Source organism: Callorhinus ursinus, unplaced genomic scaffold (assembly GCF_003265705.2).
Source record: "Callorhinus ursinus isolate GAN/ISIS: 27379988/994484 unplaced genomic scaffold, GSC_fseal_2.0 scaffold34, whole genome shotgun sequence".
In the NCBI taxonomy this organism is placed as follows: Eukaryota; Metazoa; Chordata; class Mammalia; order Carnivora; family Otariidae; genus Callorhinus; species Callorhinus ursinus.
In genome coordinates this window covers 12,826,223-12,845,752 of record NW_027397096.1, presented here as the reverse complement: position 1 = coordinate 12,845,752, position 19,530 = coordinate 12,826,223, and the positions used below count along the sequence as shown (strand labels likewise).

Genomic DNA, 19,530 nt, shown 5'->3' with positions numbered 1-19,530 from the left:
CAGTTACATATCATTGAAGTTGGCACACCCCCTACAGGAAACCAGCCCTTTCCAAAGAAGGCAGTGGATGTTTTCTTCCCTCCAGAAGCACAAAATGACTTTCCTGTTGCAATGCAGGTATTTTAAGCAAAACAAATGGACTTTTAAAATCTCTCCTGATAACAAAATTAATACCAAAACTACTATTCACAGTCAATATAATTTAGTAGTGCTTAGAAAAATACCCTTTATTCAGTAGTAAAGTTTATTAGTGAAACTTCGTAAAGAAATATTCTTAGTTTTCATGTAATGCATAAACTGGGTTATCCTAAGTTCAAAATTATATTTTCCCTTTTATACATTTTATCCATATTCTTTGTTTGCTGTGAGAGCTTGGGATAGTAAATGGCTATAAAAATGAGGAAACCATATGTATTAATTTTTTCACATAAACCTCTTGTCAAAGTTCTAGAATTTAGCACCTCTCAAATGAATTGAATTTTCTCTTTGTAGATTCATGATTTTACTGAAATGTTGATTTTCTTTATACAGATCAGTGAAAAGCATGATGTAGTGTTCTTGATTACTAAGTATGGTTATATCCACCTCTATGATCTTGAGACTGGTACCTGTATCTACATGAACAGAATCAGTGGAGAAACAATCTTTGTTACTGCACCTCATGAAGCCACAGCTGGAATAATTGGAGTAAACAGAAAGGGACAAGTAAGGAAATCTCGAAACAAATTAAGCAGTGAAATAACACTACTGTTAACTTTTCTTTTTCTTCCCAAAAAGGAAATGGTTTGGTTGTCAGAAATAATATATACATAAAAATACAGAAGCATATGATAAAAAAAAGTCTCTTTTTGATCCTGCCTCAGAGAAGAAGCTGTTTAACATATAGCCACTTAGGATTGTGTTTATCTGTCTTCATTGTCAAAAGAAATGACTCTTGGGGTGCCTGGGTGGCTCAGTCTGTTAAGTGTCCAGCTCATGATTTCAGCTCAGGTCCATCTCATGTGTTGTGGGATCCAAGGATCGAGTTGGGCTCTGCACTCAGCAGGGAGTCTCCTTGAAGAGTCTTTTCCTCCACCCTTTTCCCCCTCTCAAATAAATAAATAAATCTTGAAAAAAAAATGACTCTACATGCAAAGAAGCTATTAGGGTCACATTTGACAGGTGGTATGCTTTTTCTTTTTTTTTTCTTGCTAAGACAGTTAACTACTAGAGAATTCTTCCTACATCTCTTTTCCTAACTCTTTAATTATTATTAAATATTTAATGTTGGAAAGTGATATTTTATAATAGCTATTGCGGGGTACCTGGAAAGTTATCCAATTAGATAGGGAAAATATTAGCTATTCCGAAATTGTCGGAAGTGATCCTTTTTCTGTTTTCTTAGTATTTTAGCATGATCAGAAATATTCCACCCGGAGGTTATCTTATTTTCTAAAAAATGGTTTAAAATTTCAAGCAGTACTGTTACTGGTCTTACCTTTTGCGAGTTTTTCTTCGAATTAGTATTTTTCCCGATAGTAAGCAGAGGAAGTAGATAGGGGTTTTTTCCCCCCCTTTGTTCTGTTAATTTCTGGAAAGTGGTATGTATATAAAGAGACTAATACTATAGAGAAAGGGTCTTTCCCTGTCTATCCATTCCCTGTCTCATCTCCACACCTGGTTAGGTGCTTCTGCTTTATACCCTTAGAATATAGGTAGCCCTCATTTACATCTATCACAATGAATTACAGTTGCTTGTTTAACTGCTTCAGTCACTATTCTTCATTAGGAAAGGGGCTTTTCCTTTTAATTGTATTTCTGTACCAGTCAGTGTCTTGGCACTAAAGCAACTTTAAAAATTAAGTAGCTTTCAGTTGTATGGGTCTCTCTCGGAAAAATCAGGAATGAATTGGCCTTTAGGTGAACTAGGTTAGTGATAATTATGAAGTTGTTAAAGACTTCCTCATTTCTGCTACTGTGCTGATATTTTTAAGGTAATAAAGTATCTGGGAAAATTTCACCATATATATTTGCCGTTCATAACTCTGATTCTGAGAATTTATTGATTATTCTCCTTCCCAAGAAATTTTCTGTGCCAGTTGCTTTGAGTAGGGAGATGGGTGTTTATAGTGACCTTAGGCCTCAAGGCATTTCCTTTGGTCTTTGATCAAAGTCAATTGCAGCTGGACATATGCCCTGAAGGAATGAGTTTGTGGTTTCTATTGGTTTGAAAATCAAAAGCTATCAAGAGAAAATTATTGCCAATATCTAACTTAAATTCTGAACTTGGTAGAACTGAGTGAGTACTTCAGAGGTAGAGGAACCTTCTCTGTCCCTTATAGATTTTGAGTACTGGTTGCTAGAAATCTGCTAGAACAGTCTAAAATAGGATAAAGATGAATCTGTGGATTTGGTGTTTGGGGAAGACAAAGGTGTAGCAATCATTAGGAAGCTTTCAGGCAGTGTAATTGGAACTGGATTTGTTCATCTTCTTTATTTTTCCTGGGAACTAAGCACTAAATTAAGGGTGAGGGTCTGGAATGCTTTAAATGACTGTAAAGAACAAGTAATTACTTTTCTTCCTTTTAATGTCTTAATTTGTAGTAGAATGACATGAGGCAACAGGATAGCCTAAGCTTTGGGGATGCCGGAGGGGGTCTGGCCTGTAAAAGTTAAAGCATTTGGAAGTTAGAATTTCTTCATTTTTCTCAAAAGGAAAAATAGAATAGGCAGGGTACACTGTTACCTATCTCTTTGATTATTGAGTTCTCAGATTGTATTGATTCTTGTTAGTACTGGGACAGAAATTTCCCATTTTCATTTAACAAATATCAAGCATTTATTTCAGGCAAAACGCTGGTGCTAATAATGCAACTAAGGAAAGATACGTCCCTGTCCTTAGTGGAATAGTGACTGAGAAACAGATGAGAAATTATATGAGAAGTGCTGTTGGGATAGTATAAGTAGTTTGTAAGCTGTGGTGTATAACCAGCTCTGGTGCTGGGGAGAGGAATGGATATGTAGATGGTGAAGTGACGGCTCCCTTGCCTCACGTCCATTGATAGTAGTTTAGATGTTAGGCAAGTAGGGCATCATTCTGTGACAGTGATTTTTTTTTTTTTTTTTTTTTAGGAGGAGAAAGGGTAAGTAACTGTTCTCCAAATAAAAAGCAGTTAGAAAGTTTTCTTTACTGATGGCTACATTTATTAAGCTCCTACTGCATACATTGCAGTATTTTAGGTGCATGAGGATTCCGTGATCCCTCCCCTCATTGAATATATAATCTGGCCTCTAGGAGTATAAATGTAATTAAAATTACTGAAAATCCTTGTTAAAAAAAAAAATCCTAGAGTTAAAAGGCGTATACCTTAAACTTCTTCCAGGTGAGCCCTATATTTCATTTAGATTGCAGATCTTTTTCATAGTCCTGTAGATCGTCCAGACTCTCTCCTAAGAATCAATAAGCCATATGGAGAGCTGCCTTTCAGAGCTCAACTAAATGGGAGAGCCTTAATCTTTGATATTAACCATGATAAGAATGAATGGATGATAGCAAAGCAATTAGTTTGGACAGTATGAAGATAGTATGAAGTAGGTGGTATATTATATGGCCATATTTTAAGAATCCCAAAATGGCTTAGCAGCCCTTAGTCTTCTTGCTCCTGGGGTGTTTTTTTTTTCCCCCGCTTCTGAGAGCGAGCGAGCATGTGTGTGCAGGAGTGGAGGGGGAGGGAGAGAGAGAGAATGACTCTGAAAGCAGCCTCTACACTTCAGCACGGAGTCCAGTGCGGGGCTCGATCCCACGACCCTGAGATCATGACCTGAGCTGAAATCAAGAGTCAGATGCTTAACTGACTGAGCCACCCAAGTGCCCCTAAATTTTTAAAATTATTTTACGGCAAAAAGAATGCAATTGTCACAATTTCATTACCTTTATGATTCAGTAGTAAACAGCTCTAAACAAATTTGGTATCATTGATATCCAAATGAATACATTGCAGCTATTCATTAATCTTTAAATTTCAGGTTCTGTCAGTATGTGTGGAAGAAGAAAACATAATTCCTTATATCACCAACGTCCTACAAAATCCTGATTTGGCTCTGAGAATGGCTGTACGTAACAACTTAGCTGGTGCTGAAGAACTCTTTGCCCGGAAATTTAATGCTCTTTTTGCCCAGGGAAATTACTCAGAGGCAGCAAAGGTAGCTGCTAATGCACCAAAGGTAAATAGTTACGGAAATGAAGTTGCCATGATTGGATTAATGTTAATATGTTCTATTTCTAATAATGTTAGAAGTGGAACCAACTCTTCACAGAGAAACTAACCCTTTTTAGGTTGCATTTTCCTGTAGTATAAGTTACTTGACAGTGCCTCTAGACTTGGTTAGCTTTTTAAAACTCAGTGTCAGAAGATTATGTAGAATCTAGAATCTAGCAAGTTATGATTTACATATATGTAATGTTCAGTTACTTAGTTACAACACTGTTTACCCTCATCAATGATAACTACTGATTTTATTTCTAAACTTGAAAATTAAATTCTGTTTAGTTTATGGTAAGAAGATTTGTCTGAAATTTAGCAGAATTTATTCTCATCACCTTAGTATTACGTTGGACTGAATTAACACCCTACACCCTGATCCGTTATTTTGAAGTTTGCACTTAATGTGAACCTGGAACAAAAGCTAGCCATAATTACTTTACGATTATGCTATTCTCTTACACACTGGCATTGTAATTGGATTGGTATATTTCTGATTCTGAATAATCTCATAACCTTGAACCAGACATGTAACATTGAATCTTTGCTAGTTAGTGTATGCAAGATTTGAAATTTGTTATATTGGTAGATGAAATCATGCTTTTAAGATTGACCCAAGAGATCCTTGGAGTTATTAGGGTGATGTTGGATCACCTTTAAAAGGAGTCTTTCACATTTCCTTTTCTTAAAGGGAATCCTTCGTACCCCAGACACCATCCGTCGGTTCCAGAGTGTCCCAGCCCAGCCAGGTCAAACTTCTCCTCTACTTCAGTACTTTGGAATCCTTTTGGACCAGGGTCAGCTAAACAAATATGAATCCCTAGAACTGTGTAGGCCTGTACTTCAGCAAGGGCGGAAACAGCTTTTGGAGAAATGGTTAAAAGAAGATAAGGTATATTGACTTATGTTAACATACTTTTGCTTTGATTGTATTTAAATACCGTGGTAGTAAGTTAGAAACATTTGGGCTGCACCAAAATGTCCATTATTTACTGCTTGTAGGAATAGAACAAGGACAGATTGTATGAGATGCAGTAACTTACTACCTTTTGAGAATGTATTTATTTTTTATGGCCTGTTGAGATGGGGTATCTTTGTTCAGTTTTTTGAATGGAATCCAGGATTCTTGCTTGGTGCTTAAAACTACTAACATGGAAGCAAATTGCTATCCTTTTGCTTTAGGAAAAGTTTGGTGTGAGACGCTTACTTGAGTATACATTCATATTTGTCAACATATGTAACACTCATTTGGACATAGGGTATATTCCTGTATCTCACATCCCACACTTGATACCGCATCTTTTAGAAATTCCCAGGTATTATCAGAATTGTTGTATTTGCTACTAGTAACAAGTGTTAGGATGTGCAAGGGAAACATAAAATGTTGGGTCATTGATAGGATACAAGACATCAGGGCTGTCTAATTAGCAGTGATAGGGATTCCCAAAGTGATTTCACAGAATGTTAATTGGCGTTACATGGAAAAATATTTAACTAGTTTCTTGAAATTTTTTTAATGTGCGTCTTTAAAATCTGTTCTTAACCGGCTTTCTTTACTGTAGGGTTTTCTTATGCTTTTTATACAGAGCAGCTAATAGTACTGTGTTTCTTAGAGCACATTATGGAAAATTTTGCTTATTTGTAAGGCAACTAACAAGTTTAAACAGTTCCTTGGTGGCATTATTCCTTTCATACCACCATAAAAAGCCTTTTTTGACAAAGTAGTAATAGTGAATTACCCTAGTGTATGCCACTGTCAAGAATTGAGGTGGTACTGTTTAAAATACTCTTGAGTAGTGAATAACTTTTAGTATTATTATACCTTTCAGTTTTAGTGTATATTGATAATATTTTTACATTACTAATTCTGAGTCCTTGTTTCTTGACCCAGCTTCTGGCAGTCTTATAGGATACTGGAGAATAGTGCTTCAGAGTTGGGGATGCTTGGACAGGAATCTCTGCTGAAGAATAGTTACTAGCCACACTAGCGAGTATTTGAGGTCCGTCCTAATTGTTTAAGTTAAGGGAGGATGGGAATAGCCAAAGTAACTGGGTTGACCTGTATAGCTGTGTGAAAGCTTTTTGGATATCATTACCTTTTTTTGTGAATGTTCATATGGGATTGATTTATGGTAAAAGGGACACACTGGTCAACTCTATACTAGTTAGCATGTTCAGTTAAGAGGTATAGACTCTGGTAGAACTTTTAACCCTTTAGTTATAAATGCTGTTTTCTGACAACCATTAAAAGTAGAAAATCAACTCTAGTATATAAATCAAAACTCTTAAGGAAGCTGTTTTCCAGTTTGGGCAGCTGACTAACTCGGGTTGAATAGTGCAAAGGAGGGTATCTGCTTGTATACCACCTAAAAATTGTAAAGTTTTAATCTCTGACCTTTGAAAATTAGTATGTTCTGCTTTGTGACCTTAGATCTAAAAGTCAGAATGATAATGGAGCTTAGATCCTTTAGACAAATCATACCTTAATTTTAAGAAGGGTCCTTAGGGTAAGCCTCCTCTGGCTCCTTAAATAAAAAATTTTCATTTGATAACATTACATTAAAAATTGAATTCTTTTTTGAAAAATTGGGGCCATGTGGATCTGATGATCTGAATATTCATAATAGATAGAAGTACAGGATTCTGCTTTTTAAGTACCTCCTTTCCTAACAAAGTAGTTGGTTGTATCTATAAATATAAAGTCTTGGTGGGCTTTTTATCCTTAAGTAGGATGTGTGGAGAATTCTACTGAGACAGTGCTGTGAATACAAGATCAAGAGTCTTTACTAACCACAACTCTTGCATATTTATTATATATTCTGGGACAATTGAGTAAGTGCCTGTCATATTATTTATAGTGGAAGTAATACCAACTGCTCATTTATAAAATAGCTCATGGATTACTAAACAATCTCTTTTTCCCTTGGACAGCTGGAATGTTCAGAAGAACTGGGTGACCTTGTGAAATCTGTGGACCCTACATTGGCACTTAGTGTGTACCTGCGGGCTAATGTCCCAAATAAAGTCATTCAGTGCTTTGCAGAAACAGGTCAAGTCCAGAAGATTGTTTTATATGCTAAAAAAGTGAGTTCAGTGAAATAGGTTCTCAATATACGTTCATTAAAACATTGAGAAACTCACCTATAGGAATGGTCAGTAAGTTTAATAGTGAATTTCTTTAAATTTTGATTTACTTGAAAAAGTATAAAAACCCTATTATCTCTCTCACATATAGAATTACACTTATTCCAAAATGACATGTGGGAGCACCTGGCTGACTCATTTGGTAGACATGAGACTCTTATTTATTTAAAGATACTATTTATTTATTTTATTTATATTATTTATTTATTTGACAGAGTGAGACAGTGAGAGAGGGAACACAAACAGGAGTGGGAGAGGGAGAAGCAGGCTTCCCACTGAGCAGGGATCCCGATGTGGGGCTTGATCCCAGGACTCTGGGACCATGACCTGAGCCGAAGGCAGACGCTTAACAACTGAGCCACCCAGGCGCCCCTAGACATGAGACTCTTAATCTTGGGGTCAAGTTTGAGCCCCACATTGGGTAGAGAGATTTCTTAAAAAAAAAAAAAAAAAAAAAAGGAGGCACTCTAGCTTCTCAGAATTTAAGATGTCAGGGGCCTATTTACCTTTTAGAAGAAACTTTGAAATATTCATTGAAAATGCGTAAGTCAGTTATAAAAATTTATAGCTTTCCATTCAAATATGTTATCACCAAGGTGTCTGTTTGCCAATATAAACCAAGGTCAAATTGAGCATGTTAAAACTGAATTTGTACTTGCAGTAGTTCTATATTAGCAAAAATCTGTTGTAGAAAAATCCTTTAAATGATATAAAAATGAAACTTTGCAGTAAAGTTGCAAATTTTTGTCTATTTTAGGTTGGATATACTCCAGACTGGATATTTCTGCTGAGAAATGTCATGCGTATCAGTCCAGATCAGGGACAGCAGTTTGCCCAAATGTTAGTTCAGGATGAAGAACCTCTTGCTGATATCACACAGGTAAAGGCATTAAAATGTATTCTTTCTGTAGAGGTTGATTTAAAAAGTGAATGGGGTGGATCTGGGTTTAAACAGCTTTGGAGAAGAATGGGTTAACCTTTCAATTTTTAGAAATTAGAGCTGTGTCTGTCTACATGGATAAACCTCAAGTGTATTAAAAAAAAAAACCCAAGTTGCAGAAGAATGGACAGGAAAATACCACCTACATACAGTTTTAAAACACGTAAAACAAACAACCATCTTGTTTAGAGATATATATACATGAAAAATATGGGAATAATAGAAAGGATGGTTGCTGCCATTGGGTGAAGGAAGAGATGCATATAGGAAGTGGGACCACAGACTCCTTCATATTTTGTATATTTTAAATAGTTCATCAGAATTTTAAAACTCTTGTTTTAATTGTATTCTGCTATTATATATAGTACCTTAAAATATTTTTTTTTTACCAGAACTAAAAAGAACTGCAGAAGACAAAAATTTATTCTTAAATTATGAAGTTAAATTGTACAGATGATATTTAAATCTGGGATTAGGTCTGGCAGTTTTTTTATATGTAAACTGATATTTAATTTCCATCTCATTTACAAATTGTCAACAGTATTGTAAAGCAAGTTTTAAACATCTTAAAACAATTCTCTTTAAATCCTTTTTTTCCAGATTGTAGATGTCTTTATGGAATACAATCTAATTCAACAGTGTACAGCATTCTTGCTTGATGCCCTGAAGAATAATCGCCCATCTGAAGGTCCTTTACAGACACGGTTGCTTGAGATGAACCTCATGCATGCGCCTCAAGTACGTTTTTCTTGCTTTTTAGGCATGTTTCCACGTTCTAGTAGTTATTGAGAGCTTCTTAGATTAAGCTGTTTGAAGCTACTATGATGGCCTTTACTTTCTCCTTTATTCACTATTGAATAGTATGTAATTTGGATATAGAATTATATAAATGGGATATAAAATAAATCTGTCCTATTTGTGGTCTTATAGGTTGCAGATGCTATTCTAGGGAATCAGATGTTCACGCATTATGACCGGGCTCATATCGCTCAGCTGTGTGAAAAGGCTGGTCTGCTGCAGCGTGCTTTAGAACACTTCACTGATTTATATGACATAAAGCGTGCAGTTGTTCACACCCATCTTCTTAACCCTGAGGTATTGTAGTCTCTTACCTAACAGATGACGATATGATTGATTGGTATACTGAAAATGTGTGTGTAGTACTGATAATTTCATTCCATCATTCGGTTCAATATTACTTCATTTATGTATTTATTTACCTGTTTATTTTGTCTTCTAGTGGTTAGTGAATTACTTTGGGTCCTTATCAGTAGAAGACTCTCTAGAATGCCTCAGGGCCATGCTGTCTGCCAATATTCGTCAGAATCTGCAGATCTGTGTTCAGGTGGCTTCGAAGTATCATGAACAACTGTCAACTCAATCTCTGATTGAACTTTTTGAATCTTTTAAGAGTTTTGAAGGTAATTAAGAGTTTGAATTTTTTTAATTAAGAGAGCCAAGAGGGGTATTATGATCTTGTCCTGTTGGAAATTCTGTCTTTCTACAAGCTAATTTTATGGCACAATTTGAGTTTTATTTAATAAATGTCAACTCTTATGTCGGGTTCTAGAGATGTGTAGTGAATGAGACTGTCAGCATGGATGTTTTATAGATGAATTAAAGGCAGAATTTTAAGACACAAACATATGTTGTAGCTTTGTCATAATTGTATAAAATGAAAATACTAACAGTTGGGTATAATAAGATTTCACACTTCTGTTGTCTGACTCTTAAAATGGCAAATGTTTCTAGCCAAGGACATTTTGTGACTTGTCACTATACAGTAGCTTTTCTCTACCTTTTCACTTTAGATAATTTGGGGTTTTTTACACTATAGATAATTTGGGCTGAATAATTCGGTTTGGGGGTGGGTTGTCATGTGCATGCAGGATATTTAGCAGCATCCCTGGCTTCTCCCTCTAGATGCCCGTAGCAGCTAAAACAGTTGTGATCACCAAAAGTGTCTCCAGGCATTGCCAAATGTCTGTCTCCTGGGAAGAAAATCACCCCATGTGAGAATTACTGCTACACTGAGTATCAGTGTAATCAGTGTTGGATGATGCTTAGGTTTATTAGCTAAACTTATGGTCCCCAGTCGTCTTTTTTCCTTTTTTTGTCCTATTGTCCTCTAGACAGAAAGAATAAGAATAATTTTCTCAGTTCCCATCTATTAACTATGTACTAAATTGATTCTGTTCATTCAAGTATAGTAGCCACTAATGACATGTAGCTATATATAAATTTAAAGTAATTAAAATTGAATACAATTAAAATTTTAGTTCTGTAGCCACAGTTCAGGTGCATATGGTTAGTGGCTACCGTATTGGACAGTGCAGATACAGAACATTTTTATCATCACGGAACGTTCTGTTGGACAGCATTGCACTAAATTCTTTTCAAACCACTTTTGTATTTTTCCTATTAACTACATATAGGAAAACCTCCTATAAGGGACTTCATTTAAAATTTCTCATATGGAACATGGTATGATTTCATTTAAAATTTCTCATATGGAACATGGTGTGATTAGCTTTAGTATTAGGTAGCTACCTCCTAACTACTTCTCAGCTACTAGAAAACATTGACTTGTCTGTTCTGTAGGGATTAAAATGAATATTCATTTATTGAACTGATTACTGGATCAATTAGTATTCCTACTGAGTTTTTGAGCAACCCAGTTTTTATTTGGGGCTATTCAGTATTAACGGTTTTTAAATTAGCAGTATAATTGACATGTTTCTTTTAATTGCTTACATATTTTTCAGTTCTTTCATTTTCAAAGGTGCACCTATGCTTAATTTCAATTACTTGTCTCTTTAAGGTCTCTTTTATTTTTTGGGATCCATTGTTAACTTTAGTCAGGACCCAGATGTGCACTTTAAGTATATTCAGGCAGCTTGCAAGACTGGGCAGATCAAAGAAGTAGAAAGAATCTGCAGAGAAAGCAACTGCTATGATCCTGAGCGAGTCAAGAATTTTCTCAAGGTAAGTGGTTTTGAGTAATGCACTTTCTGGCTGGGTTGAAGATCAGCAGTTTTACACAGGTTTCATCATAGTTTTAAAATATTTGTTTTCCCTGGGGCGCCTGTGTGGCTCGGATGGTTAAGCGTCTGCCTTCGGCTCAGGTCATGATCCCAGGGTCCTGGGATCGAGCCCTGCGTCGGGCTGCCTGCTCAGTGGGAAGTCTCCTTCTCCCTCTCTCTCTGCCTCTCTCCCCTATTCATGCATGTGCTCTCTCTCTGTCTCAAATGAATAAATTTAAAAAAATACTGTTTTTCCTAAATGGGAAATTCTTATCATTCTCAAATTATGTGCTGAATTATTTCTTCGAAACTTAATACTCTGGTTTCCTTTGAAATAAGGAAGGGAATTGGTAAGTGATACTTAAGAACAAACATCTCTTTAAAAGAAGAAAAAAATAGCACTATGTCAAAAGAATTTCCTTCCACTTGAAATTTGGAAGAAAAATTTTGAAAAGTGGTTGGAGATTCTCAATGTCACTTTAGAATTTCAGGAATGCTCCTATTAAAGATTAAGATCAGTTTGCCCTCAGTGTCCTTTTCAGGAGTCTCTATTTATATACAAAGGTTTTGTTATCTAAAGGGCAGGTTTCTCTCTCATCAAATTAGCTTTTCTCTAGAAACTAAATATTAATCGTGTATAATTCACTAAACTGAATATAAGATCTAACAAAAAACCCCCCTCAGCTTTGCGATACTAGTTATAGAGAACTGCCTGTATTGCAGTGAAGAGTAATGGTTTAAAGAATTTTAGCTCATCAGAACATACCTAAGGGATGTTTACTTAACTTAAGCCTTATTCTCATATCTAGCAGTTATACTATGAGAAAAAAATTAAAGCTTTAAAATTGGCAGTTGTCGATAAAAATCAGGTAAACTATAGAACACTTAGATTACCCCTTAAAAATATATGTATTTGTATTTTGCATTTAAATTATATATATGAATATATATATATATATGAAATGATTCTGGAGACTATATATAAAGTTCTTAAGTATTTTTTGTCTTTTGGAAGAATTTTACCTTGAAACTAAAACCAAAATGATTATTTTGTAATTCAATAGAAAAAATGGGCTTTTCCTGCTCCTATGCTGTATCTAAAATAACATAGATTATCTAAATCTATAGTTTTATTAGCTGTTTGCTCTTTTGAAGAATTACTACTGGGCTCTAGATTAAACGGTAAACTCTTAGAGGTTTTAATACAATGAGGTACTTAAAATATAGAAGTTGCCTTATATTTTAGATTAAAAGATAAACCTTCCCTCATAGTATGTATAGCTTTATATAATGTCTTGGCCATCATGAATATTCTCAGTAGCCTGGCTAGTACAATATATTGGAACCCAAGTCTTTCTGGTGTCAAAAAGCCCTCCAAATGAGAAAGATCTGATGCTCTATGCTTGACTAGAGTACCCATGACAACAATTCAGTTCCTCCTTTGAGTATCGGTACTGTTTGCTGTTTTTAAAAATACTACTAGATTCTTAAACTGATTCCTTTTTCGGTGTTACTAAGCTCTCGACTGTTGGGCTTCAGTTGTCATTTTCTTTAGAATTGGGTTTGTATTTTTGAGTCATTTATATGTAAAATGGGGCTAAATTTAACTATTTTCACTTAATTATGATTTTGAGCTTCAAAAAAAAATCCTCTGGATTTTAGCATTGTGTAACCTTAAGTTGCTTAGCCCCTGAGATCTAATGAGAAGAGGACTCCCCTTCCACATATCACACTGTGAATTAGGTGCAAGTCTGATAGAGTAGGGAAATGAATGTGGATTTTGGGCTTTTAAACCAGTCAGCCCTGGTTTAAATTCTATTTCTGTCATTAGCTATTGTTTGTTCATTCGGTATTTGTTTAGCTGTTACCTCAGGAAAATTGACTAATGTGCCTCAGCCTCAGTGTCTCCAGCCAGAAGCTTTGTTGATCTAGTCAAGTACCTGGTACGCCATAGGTGTTCAGGTGATAAGCGTTGTTAATCAGCTGTGTTGGTGGGCCTTGGAAATAAGGTAGAGGCAGTCAACATGTGATCACTTTCTATCAGGCAAGTTTTCTCTTTGGTTTTAAGTTATTTCTGACTTGATGAAGGAATTTTAACCCTAGCCCAAGTTAGAGGTAAACCTTGTGTCTTGTCTTCTGCCTGAGATGAGAGTCTAGTACTTAGATGCTACTATTGTATTCAACCTTTCACCCCAGTAGTAAGAAAGAACATACTGGGCCCTTTATTCACTTTCCTTATTGGCCTGTAGAATGTAGCTATAATGCTACATCTCATCATCACTGTCATTAAACTTCTTTTTGGAGATAACTAGGTGTATGAAAATTGACTGGTGTTATATGTAAACTCTGATAAGAAAAATACTCTGATCTTGAACATTCAAGTGCCAATTACATGTTAGCCACCAGAAATACAAAGATTGGTAGATTATGACTTCTCCTTTGAAGTAGTCCGTGAGCAGGATGAAATGGTCTTACTAGCATCATTTGGCTCATGCATTCACCCTATGAAACTGTAGCTCTCTGTAGAAAGCATGGAACTGTTCTTCAGACCCATGGTCTGCTTTCTGCTGCTACTTTTGATCTTATTTCTTTTACCATTTTTCTCTTCTGGTTGTACTTAAACCACACTGGCCTGTTTATTATTTCTGGAACTCCCTGAACCCTCTCCTGCCCCAGGACATTTGCTTGTGCCCTTTTCTGCTTTTTTCTTAAATCTTCATGACTAGAATTCCTTACCTTTGTTCAGATTTCTGATGAAATGTCATGAGAAAGGATGTCTCATATTACCCTGTTTAGAATAAAACCTGTCCCTATTCCATCTTCACCTCCCCCACGTCCTGCTTTATTTTTCTTTAAAACACTTAACGTTACAAGACATTGCCTTTTCCCACTAGAAGAGAAGTTCCTTGAGAGACTGCTTTTCCCATTAGAACAGAAGTTCCTTGAGAGAATACTTTGTTCCCTGCTATATCTATATTGCATAAGGACAGTGTCCAGTTTATAGGTACTCAGTAAATACTAGTTAAGTGAATAACTTAATGCTTAAGAAAACCTCTGAACCTGTTTATATAGTTTCAGTTTTGTTCTTAAAATGTTTAACCATAATAGCTAGAGGGTTAACCTTTTTAGTAAATAATTTAAAATACTAATAGCATTACTCCCATGTGTGAAATCATGTGCAAATTTAGACAGTCAAGAAAATATAGTTTTTATCTACTTTTCCAATCTTAAGTTTTCTTTAGAAATACAATATAGTTGTCTTTACCAGCAGAAGTCTTAAACACCATGCATGAGAATAGAACACCTAGGTAATCTTACATTACTTCCAAGTGTATTTTCTAAGAGGTAAAATAAAGTATATAATATCTTATGTGTATATTAAAGGGGATAAAGATTAGTGTATTGATGCACTAACTTTCTGATGTTCATTTAGTAGGAAAAACTTGGCCAACTGAAATCTTTTGGATAGGTAGATCCAACATTTTTTCTAGAAATGATTGTAGCTGTTAGTACAGAGTTTCCACGGTGCTAACATGCTTTAGACTTTCCTTAATTGGAAAAATCTGCAGCTGGACTTCCACTTCAGATTTACAGCCATTTTGATTTTTTATTTAGCAATTCTCCTGATTCCCAGAGTTAGTTTGGTGTTCTCTGAACCTTTCATATGCTAATCTTCAGATTATACATAATTTATAAATAATTGGTTGAGTGATATGCACTAAAATTAGGAACCATTTTATTTTAACATTGCAAATAATGTTCTCAGTGGCTGCCATTGGGGAAAGTCCTATCCTGCTTAATTGTACTTCCTTAGTAGACTGACATAGAGGAATCACTTATTGAGAAATGTTTCACTGTGTATAAATGAATTCCTGATGGAAACTGTTGTTTTTTGTGCTGTACCTTATGTCTGTGGAATGTAACAGGACATGTATCAGGTAAATGCCCAGGTACAGGTCTTACCTACCTGTCTGTAACATCTGTGTCAATCTATAGGATTATAGCTTGGTATTTGTAATGGTAAAAGCGATTGGTAATTTAAAGATGTTTTTTCCTTTTGTGTTTTTTTTTTTTTTTTTTTTTTTTTTAAACCATCATGCTGCTCCTTGTAGGCTTTATTGTAATAGTGTTAGAGGCTGGCTATATAGATTGGAATTTGGGAGGGGTAAAAAAAAATCATTAGTTTGAAACAACTAGGAGCCATTTATGCCGTAATTTTCAAATGTGACTGTAGTTCTTAAGTCAACTCCAAACTCACTTGCAATGTTACTATTAATGAAAGTCCTACTGTGATGATTTTATATCCTAAATGCCACTGGTGGCTCACAAATCTTAATTTGTTACTTTTTTTGGTAAAGGGTGTATGTGGAAAGGACTTGGTATTTTGCTTAGTAAAAATTTAGTGGGACTGGGGTAGGCACACACCAGCTACTGGGGCATTTCCAAGTTTATGTGGGCCTCTCCCAGCAGTGTAGAACAGATTGTCGTATTTTACATAGATTAGCTAGCTCACAGAAGGAGAAAACTAAGGCTTCATTTTGTTCTTTTTTCAGGAAGCGAAGCTAACAGATCAATTACCACTTATCATTGTATGTGATCGATTTGACTTTGTCCATGATTTGGTGCTCTATTTATATAGAAATAATCTTCAAAAGTATATAGAGATATATGTACAGAAGGTAAGTGCTACTTAAAAATACCTTATTGTAAATTTTACTTCTCACACTCTGGTAATCTTCATTTCCTTTTGAAACTGTACAAAATGGGAGCGGTCTGCTACAGTTCCTGTCAACGTGTACCCGCCCCCGCCCCCTGAATCCTTATTTAGATTAGAATTTTACCTTCATGTTAAGCATAAAACAGAAGGAGTGCTGTAGTTGAAGAAGTTGGGTGACCTACATGCTATTTACTTGATAACCCAACCCCTGAGATACCATGTAGATCCATGTAGATATCCATGTAGACAAGCAGTTTTGCTGTAATGGAGGCCTTTTACTTAGTCTTCCATAGACATTCTGTGACTGTAGCTTCTTTGGATGGACTGACTTAATTTAGAGCAATGCTGAGATAAGTAATTAACCAACCCAGACTTCCTCCTAACTTTTTCTGTCTACTTGTAAATTTAGACTCTTTGTTTATTACTGAATTTTAAAATTGAGCTTAAAAGAGGGAAATGAGTTTAATTTTTTAAACTCCTTTTTACTTTGCTTATTAATAACATAATGGCATTTTTTTTTTAACCATAGGTGAATCCAAGTCGACTTCCTGTGGTTATTGGAGGATTGCTTGATGTTGATTGCTCTGAAGATGTCATTAAAAACTTGATTCTTGTTGTAAGAGGTCAATTCTCTACTGATGAGCTTGTTGCTGAGGTTGAAAAAAGAAACAGGTGTAGTACCATTTTAACCTACACAAATGGGAAAAATTAGTAGTCTCTCAGCATGCTAAGATAAAAAATATGGACTGCCATTTGCCTAAAAGCTATTCAATAAAACATGGATCATAATTCCCTGGGGACACCTAATTTAGAAGTGATAAGCTAGCTATAGTGCTGAAAAAAAATCTGTTTTCTAAAACATTACAATTTTGTCAGACATTATTTACATGTTTATAATTACAGCTGTGTGGGTTGACTGTATGTTTTTAATGTAAACTCTGTAAAAAACCTGTTTTTAGTTGGTATGACACCACTGTTTCAGTAACTAATTCTTCTCTAAATTATGTCAAGTATAATGAGAGAAAAGAATTCCTTGTGTAACTGGGTTAAACTGATTTTTAATTTGAACCTTAATATGAATTCTGAATTTCCAGTAGAGGAGAATATATTATAAGTGCTTCTAATATTTATTATACCATGAAGTCTTTTTTTAGCTGGGACATTTTGATGAACTAGTGTGTTTAGAAAGTGTTGATGTAGTAAATGAGGTTGGTAGATTGGTCTGACAGTGGGGAAGTTACTCTGACTATGAAGAGATAACAAGAAAACCTGTGGGGTTTAATTTTAACCTGAGTTGGCATAGATATTCTAGAAATGGTATTTGTAGAATTTGTATTTGAATATTTCAAACAAAAGTTCTGTATTCAAGGACAGTGGAGATACAGAATATAATACTGATTTTTAAAAGCTTGAGCCTAGTTTGAAATTCTAGGTTCTAACAATTTAACATTAGGAAGAGGTTTCAGTTGAGTCTTAAATCTAATACCTGAAAACAGTCTTGTTTGTTTGTATATTCCAGGCAAATAGCCAGATAGTTGTAGTTAGACAATTTGGTCTTTAAGTTACAAATTATATTGTGATAAACTAGATTCACATCTGAGTCACTAGTCTAGAAGTGCCTTAGCTAATGTTTATTTTTTCATTTGCCATGGCACATCTGCTTGGGTTGCACTTGTTTATAGGATCATGATTTTTTTTTGCCTTAATACAAATTTGTGTCTTTACCCTAGTGGGAGTGTTTGTAGCCAAAATATGACCTACTGTTTTTCCTTTGGGTGCTTTTGTTTTTTATTTTAACGTTTGTTTATTTAAGTAATCTTCTTACCCACCTTGGTGCTTGAAGTTATGACCCTGAGATCCAGAGTTGCATGTTCCACCAACTGAGCCAGCCAGGAGCCCCCTCTAGGTGCTTTTAAACACTTCAGCCGTGGTCAAAAGGACCATTGAAACAAGCTATAGCTTAGTGAAACCATGATCCTTGGTGGAGTGATCGTATGACTTCTAGAATTACTAAGCCCAGAGCTTCTAAAGCCACTGGATTTTGTTCACATTGTGTATTTAGGGTATCGCCCCCTTTGGCTGTAGGTAATGTCTGTTAATTGTGTTAAAATTGTAAGGAACCTTAGATAATCTGGCCTATTTTCTCATGACATTCCCATCTTACTTCCAAAAAAATTTTATCTGAAGTCTGGATATTTTGTCCAGTATAAAAAAAGAACAGTATGAATCTATAATCTCTTTTCTCTGTTTCCTATCTAAATAACATAGCACATAGGACTGGGAGATTCTAAAGAGAGTCTTCTATACCTTTTGTGTAATCATTTAGGCAAATCATTTAGCCATCTCTGAATCTTAATTTCCCAATATGTAATAGAATTGTTGAGAATTCAAAATTATTTATGGGAAAGCATATTATATACCATTAAGGTACTTCTGTAGTTAGCATTGTCATGAGTTGTGTGTGTTTTTTTTAATAATATATCGTGTGGCTTTGTGTTGTTTTGTGTGTATATGTGGTTTTTTGTTTTTTTAATACTAGGTTGAAACTGCTTCTGCCTTGGCTAGAGGCCAGAATTCATGAGGGCTGTGAGGAGCCTGCTACTCACAACGCATTAGCCAAAATCTACATAGACAGTAATAACAACCCAGAGAGATTTCTTCGTGAAAATCCTTATTATGACAGTCGAGTTGTTGGAAAGTATTGTGAGAAGAGAGATCCACATCTGGCCTGTGTTGCTTATGAACGTGGCCAGTGTGATCTGGAACTTATTAATGTGAGTACTACTAGCTAAATGTGTACTGAGAGAAGGCTGCATTTTTAAAATCCTGCTGTATAATGTTAGATTAGTGAATTTTGAGTTTCACAGTGGCTTTACATAATACAGAGCATTCCTTATAGATGTGTGCTTTTTAAAAAAAAAAAAAACTTTTATCTGCCACTAACTGAATTTAAAGTGGCCAAAATAGTAAATTAAGTCTATATTCACCTGTTAACATTTTAACCCCAGTAGTTTTATCACTTTTGTTCTCATACACTCTCATACATAAACACACGTATACACCATACATACATATATATGTATATATGTACATATGAGAATAAGTTGCATACCTCTTCAGTGTGTATTTCCTAAGACTAAGGATACTCTGTTTTCATAACCACACTGTAGATACCAACTTCAGTCATCTTGACACTGACAGAATAATTTTAAAATCTTATTCTAATTTTGTCATTGCCCCAGTAATGTCCTTTATAGCATTTTTTCCTTTTAGTCTAGGATTACATACTGAATTTTAATAAAAACTTGGTTATGACCTATTCAAGTTTATATGTAAAAGTGATGGATTTAAAAAAAAAAACAATAAACAGGGTATATATCATAGGAAATAACCTTTAAAACTAAAGTTAGTCTATAAAAAGTCTTTACTTTTTATCTTGAAACTAACCTAATCGATCTTATTTAG

At 35.1% G+C, this 19,530-nt stretch overlaps 1 protein-coding gene across 2 annotated transcripts in view; it reads left to right on the top strand.

Moving 5' to 3' along the window:
- The window catches only part of CLTC (clathrin heavy chain), a 60,102-nt gene that overhangs the window by 25,381 nt on the left and 15,191 nt on the right, over positions 1–19,530 (top strand). For both annotated transcript variants that reach the window (XM_073879510.1, XM_025851061.2), the window contains exons 5-17: positions 4–117; positions 532–705; positions 4,006–4,203; positions 4,933–5,133; positions 7,173–7,325; positions 8,143–8,265; positions 8,926–9,063; positions 9,256–9,420; positions 9,566–9,746; positions 11,147–11,310; positions 15,902–16,027; positions 16,595–16,737; positions 18,605–18,839. In XM_073879510.1, coding sequence (XP_073735611.1) covers positions 4–117; positions 532–705; positions 4,006–4,203; positions 4,933–5,133; positions 7,173–7,325; positions 8,143–8,265; positions 8,926–9,063; positions 9,256–9,420; positions 9,566–9,746; positions 11,147–11,310; positions 15,902–16,027; positions 16,595–16,737; positions 18,605–18,839 — 2,115 coding nt within the window. The remainder of the gene's footprint in view (positions 1–3; positions 118–531; positions 706–4,005; positions 4,204–4,932; positions 5,134–7,172; positions 7,326–8,142; positions 8,266–8,925; positions 9,064–9,255; positions 9,421–9,565; positions 9,747–11,146; positions 11,311–15,901; positions 16,028–16,594; positions 16,738–18,604; positions 18,840–19,530) is intronic.